The 16,615-nt window shown below is 42.5% G+C and overlaps 2 protein-coding genes across 2 annotated transcripts; both read right to left on the bottom strand.

Moving 5' to 3' along the window:
* Positions 1-7,224: 7,224 nt before the first annotated feature.
* Positions 7,225-8,404, bottom strand: LOC100772212 (calcium-binding protein 39-like). The gene is given in 3 exon segments (XM_035446565.1): positions 7,225-7,577; positions 7,580-7,774; positions 7,777-8,404. Coding segments are annotated over 3 exon segments (1,176 nt in total).
* A 1,859-nt stretch (positions 8,405-10,263) lies between these two features.
* LOC100771934 (A-kinase anchor protein 8-like) lies at positions 10,264-12,135 on the bottom strand. Its single transcript, XM_035446564.1, has one exon. It carries the CDS (start codon positions 12,133-12,135, stop codon positions 10,264-10,266), a length of 1,872 nt encoding a protein of 623 aa, XP_035302455.1.
* Between the last annotated feature and the right edge of the window lie 4,480 nt (positions 12,136-16,615).

Genomic DNA, 16,615 nt, shown 5'->3' with positions numbered 1-16,615 from the left:
TATCCCTCCAGCCCTTTATCCAACTTATATATTTTAAGAGTGCTTTGACTTCAAAATTTAAGTCTAAGGACATGTTACCTTGCAATAGAGGTTCAGTTTTTGCTTCCACAGAAAATGAAAATCTGTGGATTCCTTATAGACTAATATGGTTTGATCAAGCAAGACCCCCTGAAGCAGTGGCCCAGCTGATCCAACATTCAAAACAGCTGAGACAATACAGCCTTGCAGACTACTCCAGCCAGGATTTGACCAGGTTTCTGGGTTTTCTCAGGATCCCCATGGTATGGACATCATCCCCAAACAGTAGGAAGCAGTTTGGAGAGAATGATGCCCAAATTCCCAAATATTGTTTATAATTTTTTTCTCATTTAAATTGGGTTGGTTATAAATGGTTAATGATCACAGCCAATGTCTTTCTAAAGGAAAAAAAGGGAATATGTTATAGAAATGAATACTTTACATTGGTATGGATTTTGGTTTTTTGATACAAATTTAAGGTCAATTTTGTAATATGTATATTTCTCCTCTTGTTTAGGTATTGTGTTAATACAGATCTTTAAAAATGTAATATATAATTAAATACATATTATAGTCACCTATAATAGTCAAAACTTACGTTAGTTACACAGAGATATATTTGAGATGGATAGTTTTCAAACCTTTCAAAGACCTACAGAATATGGCATTTAAAATGGTTTATTAGGGTTTTTTCATAACAGTGAGACACAACTGATCCTGGTAACACCAATTACTTCAGAGAGGAAGATGGGCATCAAAGAAACTTGATATGGAGTTTGCCTTAGACATGGCAAGACTAGTTGTGTAAGAAACTGCTCTTGCCTGGACTGTTTGACTGTACGCTGTATAAACTGGACAAGCAGGACCCACAGGAAAGTGACTGCTGAACTTACAAAACAAGATGGGACAGTCCTTCAGGGTTCTTGCTTCATGGAAGAGTCTGCCAGACATTCTGCAGGACATAGAGAAAAAAGACTGAAGAACTGCCAATACAGGTGGACAGTTTAAAATATTTTTGCTTTGATGAGACGTCTGCCAGACACACTATGGCCTATGGGCTGAAGATGGATGCTCCAATGTTACAGAGGAACTTTGGGTGACTGTCTAGGCAGTGAGATGTCTCTGACAATTCTAGAGTTTATATATTATCCTTCTGTGGTCTTTGATGGAGTTAAGACAGATTGTTATGGTTATGGTTTCATTAGTTATGATAACAGATAAATTACACATAAAACTGTAGACTCACAAAGATAGGATAGATGACAGTATATTTTCTGTAAATTTTGCCAAATGTTAATGGAATAAATATTGTTAACTGTAGTTCTTGCTTGATAGCTGTTTTGTTATATATAATTTTACTATGATAAATTAAAATGTTCCTTTTTACTTAAACAGAAAGGAGGAGATGATGGGGGATGCTCTTCTGCATATGTGTTTTTCTTATTGGTTGATGAATAAAATGCTGTTTGGACAGGAAGATAGTTGGGACTAGGAGATGAGGAGAATTATGGGAAAGGTAGGCACAAAGAGACGCCCTGCCAGATTATGGGTAAGTCACAGCTTCATGGAAATGCATAAATCAATAGAACTTAACTTAATAATTAAGACAGGGCTATCCAGTAAGAAGCCCTAGCCATCGGCCAACAGTTTTATAACTAATATAGTGTCTGTGTGTTTATTTGGGGCTAAAGCGGCAGTGAGACCTGGCAGGACAAGAAAACTCCAACAACATAGAGGACCTTACTAAGGCCTTTTACCAGAGTAACTCTACACTCAGTGAAAGGAAACAATCAGACTTTCCAGGGTCTGTTGAATGCTGGTTCTGAATTGATGCTGATTCTGGGAAATCCCAAGAAACATTGTGGCCCTCCAGTCAAAGTAGAAGCTTATGGAGGCCAGGGGATTAATGGAGTTTTGTCTGATATTTGACTCACAGTGGATCAACGAACCCATCCTGCTGTTACTTCCCCAGTTCCAGAATGTATAATTGGGATAGATATATTTAGAAGTTGGCAGAATTCTCACATTGGTTTCATGACCTGTGAGGTGAGGGGGATTATGATTGGAAAGGCTGAAATGGAAGCCTTTAGAGTTGCCCCTGCCAAGGAAAATACTGAATCAAATACAGTATTGCATCCCTGAAGGAACTGCAGGATTTAGTGCCACCATCAAGGACTTGACAGAAGCAGGGATAGTGGTTCCCACCACATCTCCCTTTAACTCTCCTATCTGCACAGTGCAGAAGACAGATGTATTGTGGAGAATAATTATTGACTATGGAAAACTCAGTCAAGTAGTGACTCTGATTGCAGATTAACACATCTCCTGGTTCATGGTATGCAGCTATTAATCTAGCAAATGTCTTTTTCTTGGTTCCTGTCTGCAAGGACAATAGGAAGCAACTTACTTTCAGTTGGTGAGGCCAGTAGTTATACCTTCACAGTTTTGCCTCAAGGATATATTAACTCACCTGCCCTGTGCCATAACTTAGTTAGAAGGGACCTTGATCATCTGTCTCTCCCACAAAATATCACACTGGTGTGCCATATTGATGATATTATGCTGATTGAACCAAGTGAGCATTGGTAACACATATGTGTATCAGAGGAAGGAAAATAAATCCAAACAAATTTCAAGGACCTTCTACCTCAGTGAAATTCTTAGGAGTCCAGTGGTGTGTGTCATGCAGGGATATTCCTTCTAAGGTGAAGGATGAGTTATTGCACCCAACTCCTTTAATCACCAAGAAGGAAGCACAATACTTATTTGTCTAGATGGATTCTGGAAACCACAGTTCCTCACTTGGGTGTGTTACTCCAGATCATACACCAAGTGACTCAGAAAATCACTGGATTTGTGTGGGGTTGGAACAGGAGAAGGCTCTTCAACAGGTCCAGGCTGCTGTGCAGGCTGCTCTCCCATTTGGACCATATGATCCAGCAGAGCCTATGGTACTCGAGGTGGCAGTGACAGATAGGGTTGCTGTTTGGAGCCTTTGCCAGGCCCCTATAGGTTAAGCACAGAAGAGATCTTTGGAATTTAGGAGTAAGGCTCTGCCATCATTTGCAGACAACTATTTTCCTGGTGAAAGACAGCTACTACTAGGCCTTAGTAGAAACTGAATGTTTGACAATGGGCCACCAAGTTACCATGTGACATAACTGCCCACCATGAGCTGGGTGTTATCTGACCCACTGAGTCTAAATTAGGATGTTCATGACAGCAATCTATTAGCAAATAGAAGTGTGAAAGGGCCCAAGCAGGTCCTGAAGACATAAGCAAGCTACGTGAAGAAGGTATCCAAATGCCTATGGCTTCTACTTCTGTCACAATGCTTTCTGCTGCCAAGCATTTACCTACAGCCTCATGGGGTGTTCCTTATGATTGGTTGACTGAGGAAGAGAAAACTAGTGCCTGGTTTACTGAAGGTTCTGTACATCATGCAGACACTGCCCAGATGTGGACAGCTGGGGCATTACAACCCCATTTTGGAACAACCCTGTAAGACACTGGTGAAGGGAAATCTTCACGGTGGGCAGAATTTCAGGCAGTACACATGGTCAGACAGTTTTTGGAAGAAGAAATGACACAATGAGCAACTACTCACTGATTGATGGGGCTGTAGCCAATGGATTGGCTGGATGGTTTGGGACTCAGAAAGAGCATGGTTGCAAAGTGGGTGAGAAAGACATCTGGGTAAGAAGTGTGTGGATAGATCTCTCCAAATGGGCAAAGGTCTGAAGATACTGTGTCCCGTGTAAATGCTCATCAAAAGGTGACTTCAGGTGACCAGTAATTCGATAATGGAGTAGATAGGATGACCCATTCTGTGGACAGTCAGCCTCTTAACTAGCCATTCCTGCCATTGCCCAATGGACCCATGAACAAAGTGGCCATGGTGGCAGAGATTGGCATTATGCATAGACTCAATAACATGGACTTCTGTTGTTTTTATATTAATCTCAATCTTAAGATTTTTATCAATAGACTTTGCAGTCTTGGGGTGAAGACTTGCTAGCAGAAAGAAGCACAGTAGCATCCAGCTGGCTTTCTTCCTTAACTGGCATGTCAGAAAGAGAGCTCCTCTTCTGCCATCCTCAAACAAACAAAAAATCTTCCAGACTCAAAGTCCCTCCCTCCTACTTCCTCTGTATTTCTCTATGGCTACTTCTTGCCAACTGTTGCTGGATCTGCCTCTTAACCCAAGGTTGATTGTATTTAATTAGTACAATCTTGGAGTTCACCATGTGATCAGATATTCCACATTTCCCCCTTTTGTCTAAATAAAAAAGTAAAGGTTTTAACTCTAACACAATAAAACTATATAAAATAAGAAAAATTATCTGGTAAGAACTACATTTACAATGTCCAGTCCACTTGTATTTGTCAACTTTGGAGAAAGCACTCTTGTCTATCATACCTTGCCAAGTCCAAAGCTTTATACCTAAATTACTTTCTATTATGACTTCTATTACCAGCTTAAAATATCCTTTTATATCATAAAACATTTTCTTAGATAAACAACTTAAGCTTTTATGTCTCTCAACCTTCATAATCTTTACATCTCTTTTGTGAGTTTCTTTTTTGAATTTGGTAACAAAACAAAACTACAAAACTATAGCTATCTAGTCTTCAGCCCTATTGAAGACTGGAGAAAGATAAAATATTTCCTGAGTAAATAAGAAGTACAGAACAAGCTACTTTTGTTGGGCCCAAAAGGGTGACCAACTTCGGGAGACGCACCCTGCAGAGTTACTTACAAGACGCAAGCTCGATGCAAAAGCAAAAGGATTTTATTCCACGTTGGGGTCTTTCTCTGAGAAGAGAACAACCCCGAGTTTTTCAAAGCAAGCAGTTTTTATGTCTTTTTAGTCACTAGGCAGGAGTATGACAACATATTGATTGGCTATAACATACATGAGTCATTCTCTGATTGGTTGGGAACTGAACTTACAATTTTGCCCATGACGGGTTTGGAATGTTATTTTGGTTTGTACACCTGCAAGGCCATGGGACAGCTAGTGGTTTTTCTGGGAACAGAGTGACTTATACTTACTTTCAAAACTTGGGTGCTCTAGAGCAGGGTAACCCATAACAATTTTTAGAAACCAGACAGTTGTTGAAGATAATAACATTCCTTGGAAACTAGTAGCCAGAGTGATTTTCAAATACATGCTGGTGGGTATCAGGCTGGGTTGAGTTGGGGTCTTTCACTTTCAAAACTATAGAAATGGCAGAGACCACTGTCTGCCTGGACAGTCACCCAAGTTTACTCTGCAATGTTGGAGCATCTGTCTTCAGGCTACAGGCCCAAACTATCTGACAGACTTTTCTGTGAATTCTGAAGGACTGGCCTACCTTGTCTTAGCAAATTCAGCAGCTGACTTCCTTTGTGTCTGTCTGGTCCAATTTGGACAGCATACTGTCATCAGTGGAGGCCAGGGCAGTTTCTTGTCCAGTGGCTAGCTTTGCCACATTGATAGCAAACTCCGTATGGAGTTTCTCCAATGCCCATCATCTTCTCTGAAGTAGATTGTCATTGCCAGAAGCAGACAATGTCTCATTGTTAGGAAAAGCCTTATGTTATTAATACATCTTAAGTGCCATATTCGGTAGATTTCTGAAGTGTTTGAAGACAATCTATCTATCTGAAATACATCTCTATTTAACCTTGAAAACATACCTAACATGACTACAAGTTTGATTGTTAGAGGTGACTAAGTGCTAACCTGCAATTCTTTATTATCTTAGACAGTTTGTAATAGCTTTCAAGGACTAGAACTTTATATTTTAAAATGAGCTGCATAGGTACATACCAAGAGTAGGAATATATATATTATATATTATATAGATATTATAATTATAGTATATATTATATATTATACTACATATATAATATACTATATTGTAACAAAAATGACCTTAAATTTGTATCAATATAAAAAATCCATACAAAGGTAAAATATTTTTATCTTATCATTCCTATACCCCCTTTCTTTATTTTAACCCCATCCCCTCTTTTATTCAACACTAGATAGGAAAAAAATAAAGATAGAGGAAAGATAAAGAAAAAAATCTCATAATCTAACCTCCTTTGTTTAGATACCTGCCTGACAATGACCAGTAACAAGTTGCAACCAACCGCCCTAAATGATGACAAATACCCACAACCCAGAAAATGACCCCTCCCCCCAAAACTACCCACTCCACCTCTCAGGAATGTGGGTGTCATGTTCTTAAAATTACTTCCTGTTGTCTGAGGTTGATGGCATCTTCAGGAGACCCAGAGAAAACTTAGATAAAGGTCAAGTCCTGGGAGAGCTAGCTGTATCATTTATTTTCCAGTCTCTGTGTGATGGAGAAGTGCAGGGCTTATCTGAAGTCCTGGCTGGAGTAGTCTGTGAGGCTGGACCATCTTAGCTAGCTGCTCTGAAGTTATCCTGAGCGTTTTGTAGTCTGAAGCTGATCTTTGGGTGGTATTTGTCAGCTTAATGGAATTACCACAATTCAGGTGGATTTGTCATTGCAGGACCCCATCATCTTTTTGGAGACTTCAAAGATCAGAGCTAGGAATGGGCAGATCTTCAAAAGGTTAGAAGACCACAATCTGTTAAGCACACCCCGGGCACACAAACTTAGTTCCTAGTTACCTGTTTCAGACTCAAACCCGAAACTATGTACAGGAAGTTAGATGAAGCTTATTTGTAGCATGAATATAATTAGACTTAATAAAAAAGACCCCATCTGATGTGAGGTAAATGCTGAAAGACCAAAGAAACCAAGCAGACAGTAGATAGTTCTTTTTTTTTTTTTCCTCCAAATTTTATTTTGATTTAAATTACAGGGCCAGCCAGAGATCTGATAAGAAATTCACTTTTCCTCAGGAGAAAAGAAACACTTCCATGTCATTAACAGTTGTAAACATCTCCCACTTTTTTTTAAGGGTTAAAAAAAATCACATTAAGTAACTGCTTTAAGTAAAATTAAACCTTGACAACACCAAAGAACCCACACCCAAGGTAATCGTTTTGGTAATGGGAACCTAGTAGATGATCACACATCAAATGCAACTTTTTGGATTGATTTGGATGTTTTCACATTGTTCTGTTTGAAAACAGTCCGGAAGTCTTCTCTGCCCCCGGCTCCTGACGCACTGGTGACAAACGTTTCTCTGACACAGTGCACTTCATCTCCCACGCCAGAACTCTACGACTGCTTCTCGTTTGCCCAGGGAGAAGCTGTTTGCTGTTTAAGGCTCCAAGAGCTAGCTTGGCAAGGAGACACCGTCCCGCCTGCTGTAACGACCGCTGTCACACTAAATCCTGCCTTACAGTGTTGGAAGACAAGAACCGGGTCAGCTCGGCTGAGTCTGCCTCCTTGCTGAGCTGGTCTCTTCAGATCCCTGATGTGTTTGACTAAAAAGGTCTTCTCGTCATTGAACGGCTCGTCCTCCGTCCTGTCGTTCTGAAACTTGCTGAGGAACTCAATGAGTTTGGTCTGGTTCTTGAGGAGGATGTCTAGGATGGGCTGGGTCTTGTTGGGGTTGGCCACAAACACCTGAACACGTGAAAGGCCTCAAACTGGATGTTTCGTCTCTTGTCTCGGAGGACGTTCATCATTGACTTGAGGTTCTCAGGTTTACCCACGTACTTCGTCTTAATCGTGAGGTTGTGTCTATCTAACAGCAGCTCACTGAGAAGCTTCAGCGACTGTCGCTGTGTCACGTAATTTTCTGAATGAAGTAACTGCTCATACTGAAAAATCTATCATAATGCTGTTCCAGAAGTTCTGCACTGAGCAATTTATGTCTTGTGAGTAAATCCTTGAAGGTAGCAAAAGCATCTGTAGCAATGTCAAGTATTGACATTTCAACGTATCTGAAGAAGTCATAAAACTGTTCCGACCATAAAATGACTCTTGCAAGTGGTTCATGTCTGATGCACTCTCTTAACATCACTCCACAACTAGGAGCTATTTCTGGAGATTCATACCCTTTCAATAACATGAACAAAATATTTTGATGGGTGCAGATGTATTCAACAGCAGGAGTTCTTGTACCAATTTGTCTTCTGAGAATATTGTTGAAAATGTGAGCCATGTCTTTTTTGCCCTCAAAGTCAATGAGCTGTAAATCAGCTACCAGAGTGCTAAGGAGTCCACTGTGGTACAGCTCTTGAACCAGCAGAGCTGCAGCTTCTGTCTGAGGTTCTTTATTTGTGCCGTACACAATTTCTTTCATGGCCACCAAATTTTTGGAAACTTCTTCTGTAGCCTTTTTTGCTTTTTTGTCAGAAATGCCCTGCTTTTCCAAAACAGCCATGCTCTCCTTCAAGTTCTTCACAATATGTGCTGGAAATTGGTGAGACTTGCTAAACAGGAACTCCATGACGGCAGCACCAGAGGCTTCCACTGCACTCTGCCTGCTAGACGAGCCTGGGCCAGGGAGCTCCCTCTCCGTGTGGTCGCTGTCCTGTCTTAGGCTGCTGATGCCTGGGTCTGCTCCATTGGCCGGGCTGCGGTGCGGCTGCGGCTGCGGCTCAGCTGCTCCAGTCCTCGGTCCTCCGTTGTCCTCCGCTGGTGGCTGTTCCCCGCGACGGCTGCCCCGGCGCACGGTGGCCCTTCGGGTTCCCGCGGTGGTCTCTGCGCTCGGTCTGGATGAGGCTGTGGCTCTGAGGTCCTGCTCCAATTTTGTGCGCGGCTACTGAAGCTCCTCGCCCAGCTCCCAGTCACTAGTTCTTATCTCTAGCGAATCCTTAGGCCAAATGTGCGATCCTGTCTCTAGGAATCCTCAGACTGAATACTCTGAACGCCTGTTTCCTCCCGCCTTATACTCCTCTCTCCACCCAGCCCTGCCACTCCTGTCTCCACCTCTCTAGTGCTGGGATTAAAGGCGTGTGACTCCCAAATTCTGGGAAAAAGGTGTGAGCCACCACCAGCTGGGTCTGTTTCTCTTTGATACTGATCAAGCTCATATAGCCCAGGGTGGCCTAGAACTCACAGAGATCCATCTGCCTGTCTCCTGAGTGCTGGGATTAAAGGTGTGTGCCACCACCGCCTGGCCTCTGTGGCTAACAAGTGACTTAGTTCTGCATTCCAATCTTCAGAAAACCTTGATTTCTTAGATCACAAAAAAATCACATTTCCCTTTTTTGTCTAAAATAAAAAGGTTATAACTAATGTATTGATTAAAGTCTCTTTATTCAAGAAAACACCAGGGCAAAACACAGGCCAGAAGTAGGTTATAGAACCCAGCAAGCCCGGCCAGAACAAAAGGGGCTCGGCTCTCCACCAGCCGTCCTTAAGAAACCTCCCTTACCTTGGCTTTCCTACACCACCCCCTTATGGGCGAGTTCCGGGTCCACCTGGTACCTGTCCCAGGGCGGGGCTAGGGTGTCTCTCTATAAACTAATATAAGAAATAATATATACAATAAGTAAATAACTATATACAATATATACAGCTTTTTCCCCTGACCATTACCAATAACAACTTGTAACCAACCCCCATAAACAATGACGAATATCCATAACCCACTGAATGATAAAACCCACCCACCCCGATTTGGGGAATGTGGGCATCATGGACTTAAATTTACTTCCTGCTGTCTGGGGGCAACAGCCTCATTGAATGATCCTGAAAAGAAAAATTTGGGTTAATTGCCAAAGGTGAACCATTTGTTATCCAGTCTGCATAACAGGAAAGTGCAGGGCTTGTCTGAAGTCCTGGTTAGCGTAGTTTCTGAGGCTGGACCATCTCAGCCAGCCACCTCAAAATTGTCCTCAACAGTTTGTAGTCCAAAGCCAGTCATTAGGCAGTGGTTTTCAGCTTTGTGGTGTTATTGTAGTCCTAGTGGAATTGTCTTGTGGGTCCCTAACATCCTTTTGGAGACTTCAAAGATCACTGTTAGGCATGGTCATAGTTCACTGCAGAAAACTGATAGGGACTAAAATGTGAAAACATGTACAGGAAGCCAGATGAAGCCTTTTTCTAGAATTAGTTAGTACTCTATGTGACCATTGATATCATGACAAAAGTTTAAAAAGTGTGTGTGTGTGTGTGTGTGTATATATATATATACACACAATACACACACACACACACACACACACACTATATCTTATAAGCTTTGAGATGATATTTATACCTTAAGAAACTATTTATTTATTTAGTGGGGGTTTCAAGAGCACTTTATTATGCTGGGCTTCCAGCCTCGGCCGCGCCAGCCCTGTCCGCTCTTGGTGTGGGTTATGGAGCACCCCCACCGCCCCACTTCGAGGCCAGGGATCCGCCCAGCGGGGGTACTGCGCCCTCCTCCTCTGGAGGCGGTGGAGGTGGGGGTATCGCAGTCTCTGGGGCGGGCTCTAGGGGCACCGGCAGCTGTGCCGGCAAGCCCTCTGCGAGCCCTGTCGCTTCTCCTGGTGTCCCCTCATTCAGAGCGCCAGCTTCCACCTCGTCTTGCTCCTTCTCCTCTGGGCTGTCGGTGAAAGGATTCTCACCCTTCAGATAGCGCTCCAACTTCTTGCTAATGAGCTTGTTGTTGAGAATACTGCGGGCCACCATGAGAGAGGACTTCTTGGACTGTTCCATCATGAGCCTGCGGTTCCGGTTGTGAGCCATAGTCTTGAGATGCTTTTGGATGATCCCAAACTGCATGGGGATGAAGAGGTCACAGGCTGCACAATGGGCTGCCTCCACCTTCTTTACAAAATGCTCCATAGCAATTTCTTGGGTCAGATCTTGGTCTCTGTAGATTTTCTGGATCAGACCATCAAGGTCCTCCACAGTTTTTCGCAGCTCCTCGGTCTTCTTGGTCTTGTTGGTGACATATTCCTGCAGGAAGTCAGCAGTCTGCTTGGGAAGCTTGGTGCCTACATATTTGAAGTGTTCCTTGTGGAACTTACTGTCAAGGTGTCTACCCATCTCATCCTCGTAGAAGGTGCGGTATTTGCAGAGAGAACACACAAACTGGATCTTTTCCACCATGCGATCTCGCTGTCGCTTCTTCTGCTTATCTTGGCTCTTCTTGCTTGCCTGCAACTTGCTCTTGGCCTGGGTGCTCTCATCCTGGGCAGTCAGGGGCCCTTTCTCTGAATCTTCTTTGCCGTCTTCTCTCCCATCCTCCTTTCCCTCCTCGTCCTCGCCTTCTGCTCCGGAGCCTTTCTCCATAGCCTCAGCACTTTCAATACCCTCTGCGGGTTCCCCCTCAGTGCCTTCATCATTGTCTGAGTCACTGTTGTCTGAGCAGTCTGTTCTGGTAGCTTTGCTGTTTGGCTCATCAAGACTGCCACCCTGCTTTCTCTTCTTTTTGGTCCTGAAGTCAGCTGTGGTCCAGGTCTTCCAGGTCCGCCTCATCTGCTTCATGCCATTGCCAAATCTGAATCCAAATCGGGAGCCATCAGAGAAGGCACCCCCACCACGCATGCCCTGGAACATGCCATACTCGGAGATGATGCTCTGGGAGAAGAGCCGGGAGGCACCAGGCATGCACTGGCCCCGGGCCCCCATGGGGTCTTCCCACATGCGCCCATAGCCCGAGGCCATTGACCCTCCACTCCAGGCATCCCGGGCCCAGCCCTGAGCTCTTGGACCAAATGTATCTCCTCCACGCATTTGAAACTGGTCACGGAAGGCATCGTATTGGCCCTCATAGGCAATTTCCATCTTAGGATCAAGTTCGCCATTGTCATAGCACGACCCGTAGAGATCTCGTTCACTCAGGACGGCCCTTGAGTCACAGGCCTCATAGAAGTCATATCTTTCTCCACCTGAGCTGTACACACCTCCTTGTATTGTGTCTGTCTCCAAGTGCCGCATCATATCTAAACGCTGGTTAATTCTGGATGAAACAGAATTGGCACTGGCGCTACCCGAAGCACTAGGGTTTGCATTTGTGTCAGAGCTAGCCATTTCCCAAGAGTGTGAAGTGGTCATACCATACCCATAGTTGGTGGTGTCATCCTGGCCATAGCCACAGCCATAATCATAGTTCTCGTAGCCTCTATTTGTCCCAGAGTTCCAAGTTCCATATCCATAATCCCAGGTGGGCTGGGCGCTGGTGTCGGAGTATGTCGACTGCAAAGTGGTTTCCGATCCTTGGACAAAACCTGTGTAGTTCATGGTGGCAGCGAAGGAGTGAGGGGCACAGACCGCTACTCTGCGAGTCTGATGCCACAATAATCTCAAGAAACACCTTAAAAAATAAAAAATAAAAACAAAGGATTATGAGATTAGTGACAATAAAATAGTCCCTAATTTTTTGTTTGTCTTCTGTCCCATATGGCTTTTTTGATATGAGACAGAGATTTTGGATTTTAATAACATGCTTGGGTTTAGAGAAAGAGAGAGCCACACTCCAGCTCGAAGGCCAGCTTTAATTTTTAATTGGACTAGGACTACAAAAGGACCATTTGATTATATATTTGTAGAGAACAGTATAAGCAAACACTTGGGAAGATTTATGAAATTTTATCTGTTGGAAATGCAATACACTAATAGGCCAATTTCTCTTCTCCTTGAGACATTTTTGTTTGGATGATATGTTCTTTGTCTTTAGGTGTCTCAGTTGTCCAGAGGTCTTCAGATTACCTAGGATACCTTCATTCTCCTGAAAAGACAAAAAGAAAGCCTGCCCCAACCCTAACTTTAAGGTAGTTCCTTTTTGGCAAGTGATATCTGATCAAATGAGAAGCATTTGTTAGATGTATAAATTACTTCATAATGAAAGGTCACACTGCTTGATGAACTATCATCTCTTCTAATTAAGCGGTCTCTTGTTCAAATCAAACCTTTATAAACTTTGATGGCTTTTTTCCCGTGGAAGCAAAAGCTTGAAGCTTGAACCACTATCAGTCCCTGGGCCTTTTATCATCCACGCTACACTATATAATGTAGGGGTTCCAGATATTTGTGTCCTCCATATAATAAGAGGAATGATCCAGTTATTTCTCTTTATAAGTTCAATCTCTTGCTTTTGAGGTATTTGTTGCTAATCTTCCCCCCAAAATTACTGCAAGCTCTTTGACAAAGTTTACTTTCTGCCCATAATTGGTCAATATCATCATTGGTAAAAATGTACTACAATTTTCCTGGGTCTATTCCTGCTAATTGATTAAGTCTCAATTTTCCTTTCTTGAATAATTTTTAGTCAGTTTAATGTGGCTAAAAAGATCCATTTAAGATAATATCTCTCTTTGCATTAATATTCCTGTAGGAGAAGGCTTAGAGTGTACAATAACAAATGCTAATTTGGCTTGTTTCTAAGACGGAAGGAATGTTAAGCTGAGCACCCCATATTCAATGCTATGTTAGCCTCCTGGTTTGACATATCCCACACATCTTACTCTGTTTTATTGGAGACAGTGCTACCATTCCTAAAAGCTAAGCATTTACCTCCTGAAGATGCCAATATGGATGCCAAGATTCTGGTGCAATTATTGTGACATCCACACCTGTGTCTACCTTTAATGGCAACATCCTTATTTGTATTTTTTAATTTTGGTTTTTGTTCTTTTATAGAAGTTTACCAAAATATTTGCTTTACAGTTTCTCCTGAATTTTTATTCTCTCTTCTAGAGTTTTTCTGCCATTGAAAGCAGTATGTTTTCTTGCAACAGACATTAGGTTCTTTAATTGCTCTGGGAAGGAGTTTCCTCCATGACAGTAAATGATCGAACTGATTTTGATATAAAGGCCTGTGAGAGACCCCTCAAGGAGTTGTCCAGTGTCAAAGGGTTACCTTGAATGTCCCTTGTTGATCTACTTTCAGTAGTTCAATGCCTGCCTTTGCCATACCTTCTGCAAAATCCAGAACTCAGGGCGTTCTGTGTGAATTGTACTTAGAAAAACACTATTTATAGGAATGCCCTGTAAACAATCTGTGTTTTAGGTGACCTTGTTTACTGCAATTGACACATCTGATATTTCAATTTTTCTTCAAACCTCTGGAAATTACCTCTCCTAACCACACACCATCATGATCAGGAGATTCAATATTGATTGTATCTTGGATCCTATTTCTCTAAGGGTGCTGATCTTGCCTAACTATCATTTTCAATTGAGAATTAGCAATTTCTTTTCATTTTGCTGGGGGTGGAGGGAGGGGGGTTGAGACAGGGTTTCTCTGTGGCTTTGGAGCCTGTCCTGGAACTAGCTCTTGTAGACCAGGCTGGTCTCAAATTTACAGAGATCTGCCTGCCTTTGCCTCCTGAGTTCTGGGACTAAAGGCGTGCGCCACCACTGCCCATTGGGAATTAACATTTTCAAAAGCCAGAGATTCAACTATTATTTGTTCAACTTCTGAATTTAGTATCATTTTATTTACTGTTGAAGTCAGTAAGAAATCCATGAAGGTTTCCTTTGGGCACTGTATAACTTTAGCAAATGACTAAGTATTCATTCCCACTTCTCCAATTCTGTCCCAAGCATCCAAAGCTGCCACATGACATAAATTCAGGGTGTGGCCATCATATATCGATTTCCTTTATACATCAGCATAATCTCCCTCTCCAAGAAGTTGGTTTGGGGAGATTTCCATACATCTAGCCCTACTTCATTGTTTAATGGTCTTAGACTCATCATCTTTCCACCAGGTCCTCCATTGTAATTGAGGACCAGGCTCCAAGACTGCTGTAACCAAGTTTCTCTAGTCTTGAGGTATACTTCTATTACAAGTTGACCACCAGTTTAACATCTGCTGCACAAAAGGTGAATGCATGCCATATGAGACTATCGCTTCCTTAAGTCTAACATTTTCACAGGATTCCAGGGAGCACTTAAAAATGGCCCTGGGGATAGCTGTCATTTGGCAGTTTCTGTTAGGTGACTCAATATATTAAGGTTGGTTGTTTGAAATCCCCAGGCTCTTCCCCTCTAACCTTATAATAAAATGCTGAAATTCATTCTCCTTTAAATTTCCCTGTCTGGGTTTGAATCTCTATGATCTGTTTTAAAAAGTTTTTCTAAGGGCAATCATGTGAACCAACTGTTTTAGAGATAAACTAGGAATTATCAAGATGATAATTTACATTATGTCCACCCCAATTAAGTGGATTACCCCTTCATTTAATTGATTTAATTGCTCCATTTTTAAATCATGCATTACACAATCACACAGAGACCTAATTATGTTCATTGTAATTGTGTTTCCAATTTTTTAATGTGGGGAAAAAACTCTCTTTTAACTAATTCCTCCCTTTAAGAAGTCCCAATTTTCTTACAAAATCTGCCAATGATGGCAATGAAGACATGAGGCTGACAGCTGCCGAGTAAAACAGGAGAAGTCTGATCAGATTTTAGGGCAGATACCTAGGTTGGCAGCAGCCCCATAAGGGGTTCAGAGAAAGCCCACAACCCACAGGGAGAAAAGAAAGGAAAATCCAACTGTCAGGGCAGTGACAGCTGCATGTAGCTCCAACCTATGCCCATGGCTTTTTTGTGAGTCTGTGTCTCACTCTGGGTGCCAGATATAGCATGGATCCAAAATGGTCTTAATAATAAAAACCCCAAATAAGACATAGTGATAAATGAGGAAAGTTCAGAGAAGCCAAGCAGTCAGTCACTGGTTCTTACCTAAAGTGGAAAATTACCAATACGGAGTCAGGTAGAAATACAAGGGTATTTAACAGGTAAAAGCCTTACTTACAGAGCGACCTAGCCAGCCGGCGTGGCAGCAGTCTGTACAGCAAGCCAAAAAGTGAAACTAAAAGCGAACCCAGCCACCTGAAACTCTCACTCTTCGTCACCCTGATCACGCCCTTGCAGGTGTGGTCAGGCATACCCCTAAGCAGGCAGCTTCCCCTGCACTTACCGATAACAAATCCTCAGACCAAAGGGGCAATCCTGTCTCTAGGAATCCTCAGACTGAATTGGTGATCCTGTCTCTAGAAATTCTCAGACTGAATGCTCTGAGATCCTGTCTCCTCCCAACTTAGAACCCTCTCTTTGCCCAACCATATCACTCCTGACACCACTTCCCTAGTGCTGAGATTAAAGGCATGTGACTCCAAAGTACTGGGATTAAAGGTGTGAGACACCACTACCTGAATCTATTTCTCTTTGACTCTGGATCAATCTTGTTTAGCCCAGGGTGACCTTGAACTCACAGAGAGTGATGCATGCTAAGTGCTGGGATTAAAGGTGTGTACCACCACTGCCTGGCCATTTTGCTAACTAGTGTGGTTAGATCTGCACTCTAATCTTCAGGCAAGCTTTATTTGTTAGGCCACAAACAAAATATCAACACACTTATTTCTAGAATTAGTATTGAAAGACTTAAAAATTAGCAAAGAAATATAGCCCAGATAAGGAAACTCTCCAAATGGAATGTAGGATAGCCTAACCCAGAAACTGACTAAGGCCACTACTATGGCTTAGTGCCTGGAATTTACCAGCCACCAGCAATTACTCCCATACAAGGCCATAAGATAACTGGTTACCAAGAATTCCCAGATGGCCACCCTCCCCCAGGGGCTCATGAAGGAAGCAGATTGCCCCACCAGCCAATAATTAACAATTAAGGGTCCCTGTGAAACAAAGAGATAGCTACCATTAGTTAGCACATCCTGAGGTCTACAGGTTTTACAACTGGTCAGGAGGCCAT

The sequence above is a fragment of the Cricetulus griseus genome, chromosome 6 (genome assembly GCF_003668045.3).
Source record: "Cricetulus griseus strain 17A/GY chromosome 6, alternate assembly CriGri-PICRH-1.0, whole genome shotgun sequence".
NCBI lineage: Eukaryota > Metazoa > Chordata > Mammalia > Rodentia > Cricetidae > Cricetulus > Cricetulus griseus.
Note: the sequence above shows the minus strand (reverse complement) of the source record. Positions and strands in the feature narration are given on the sequence as shown.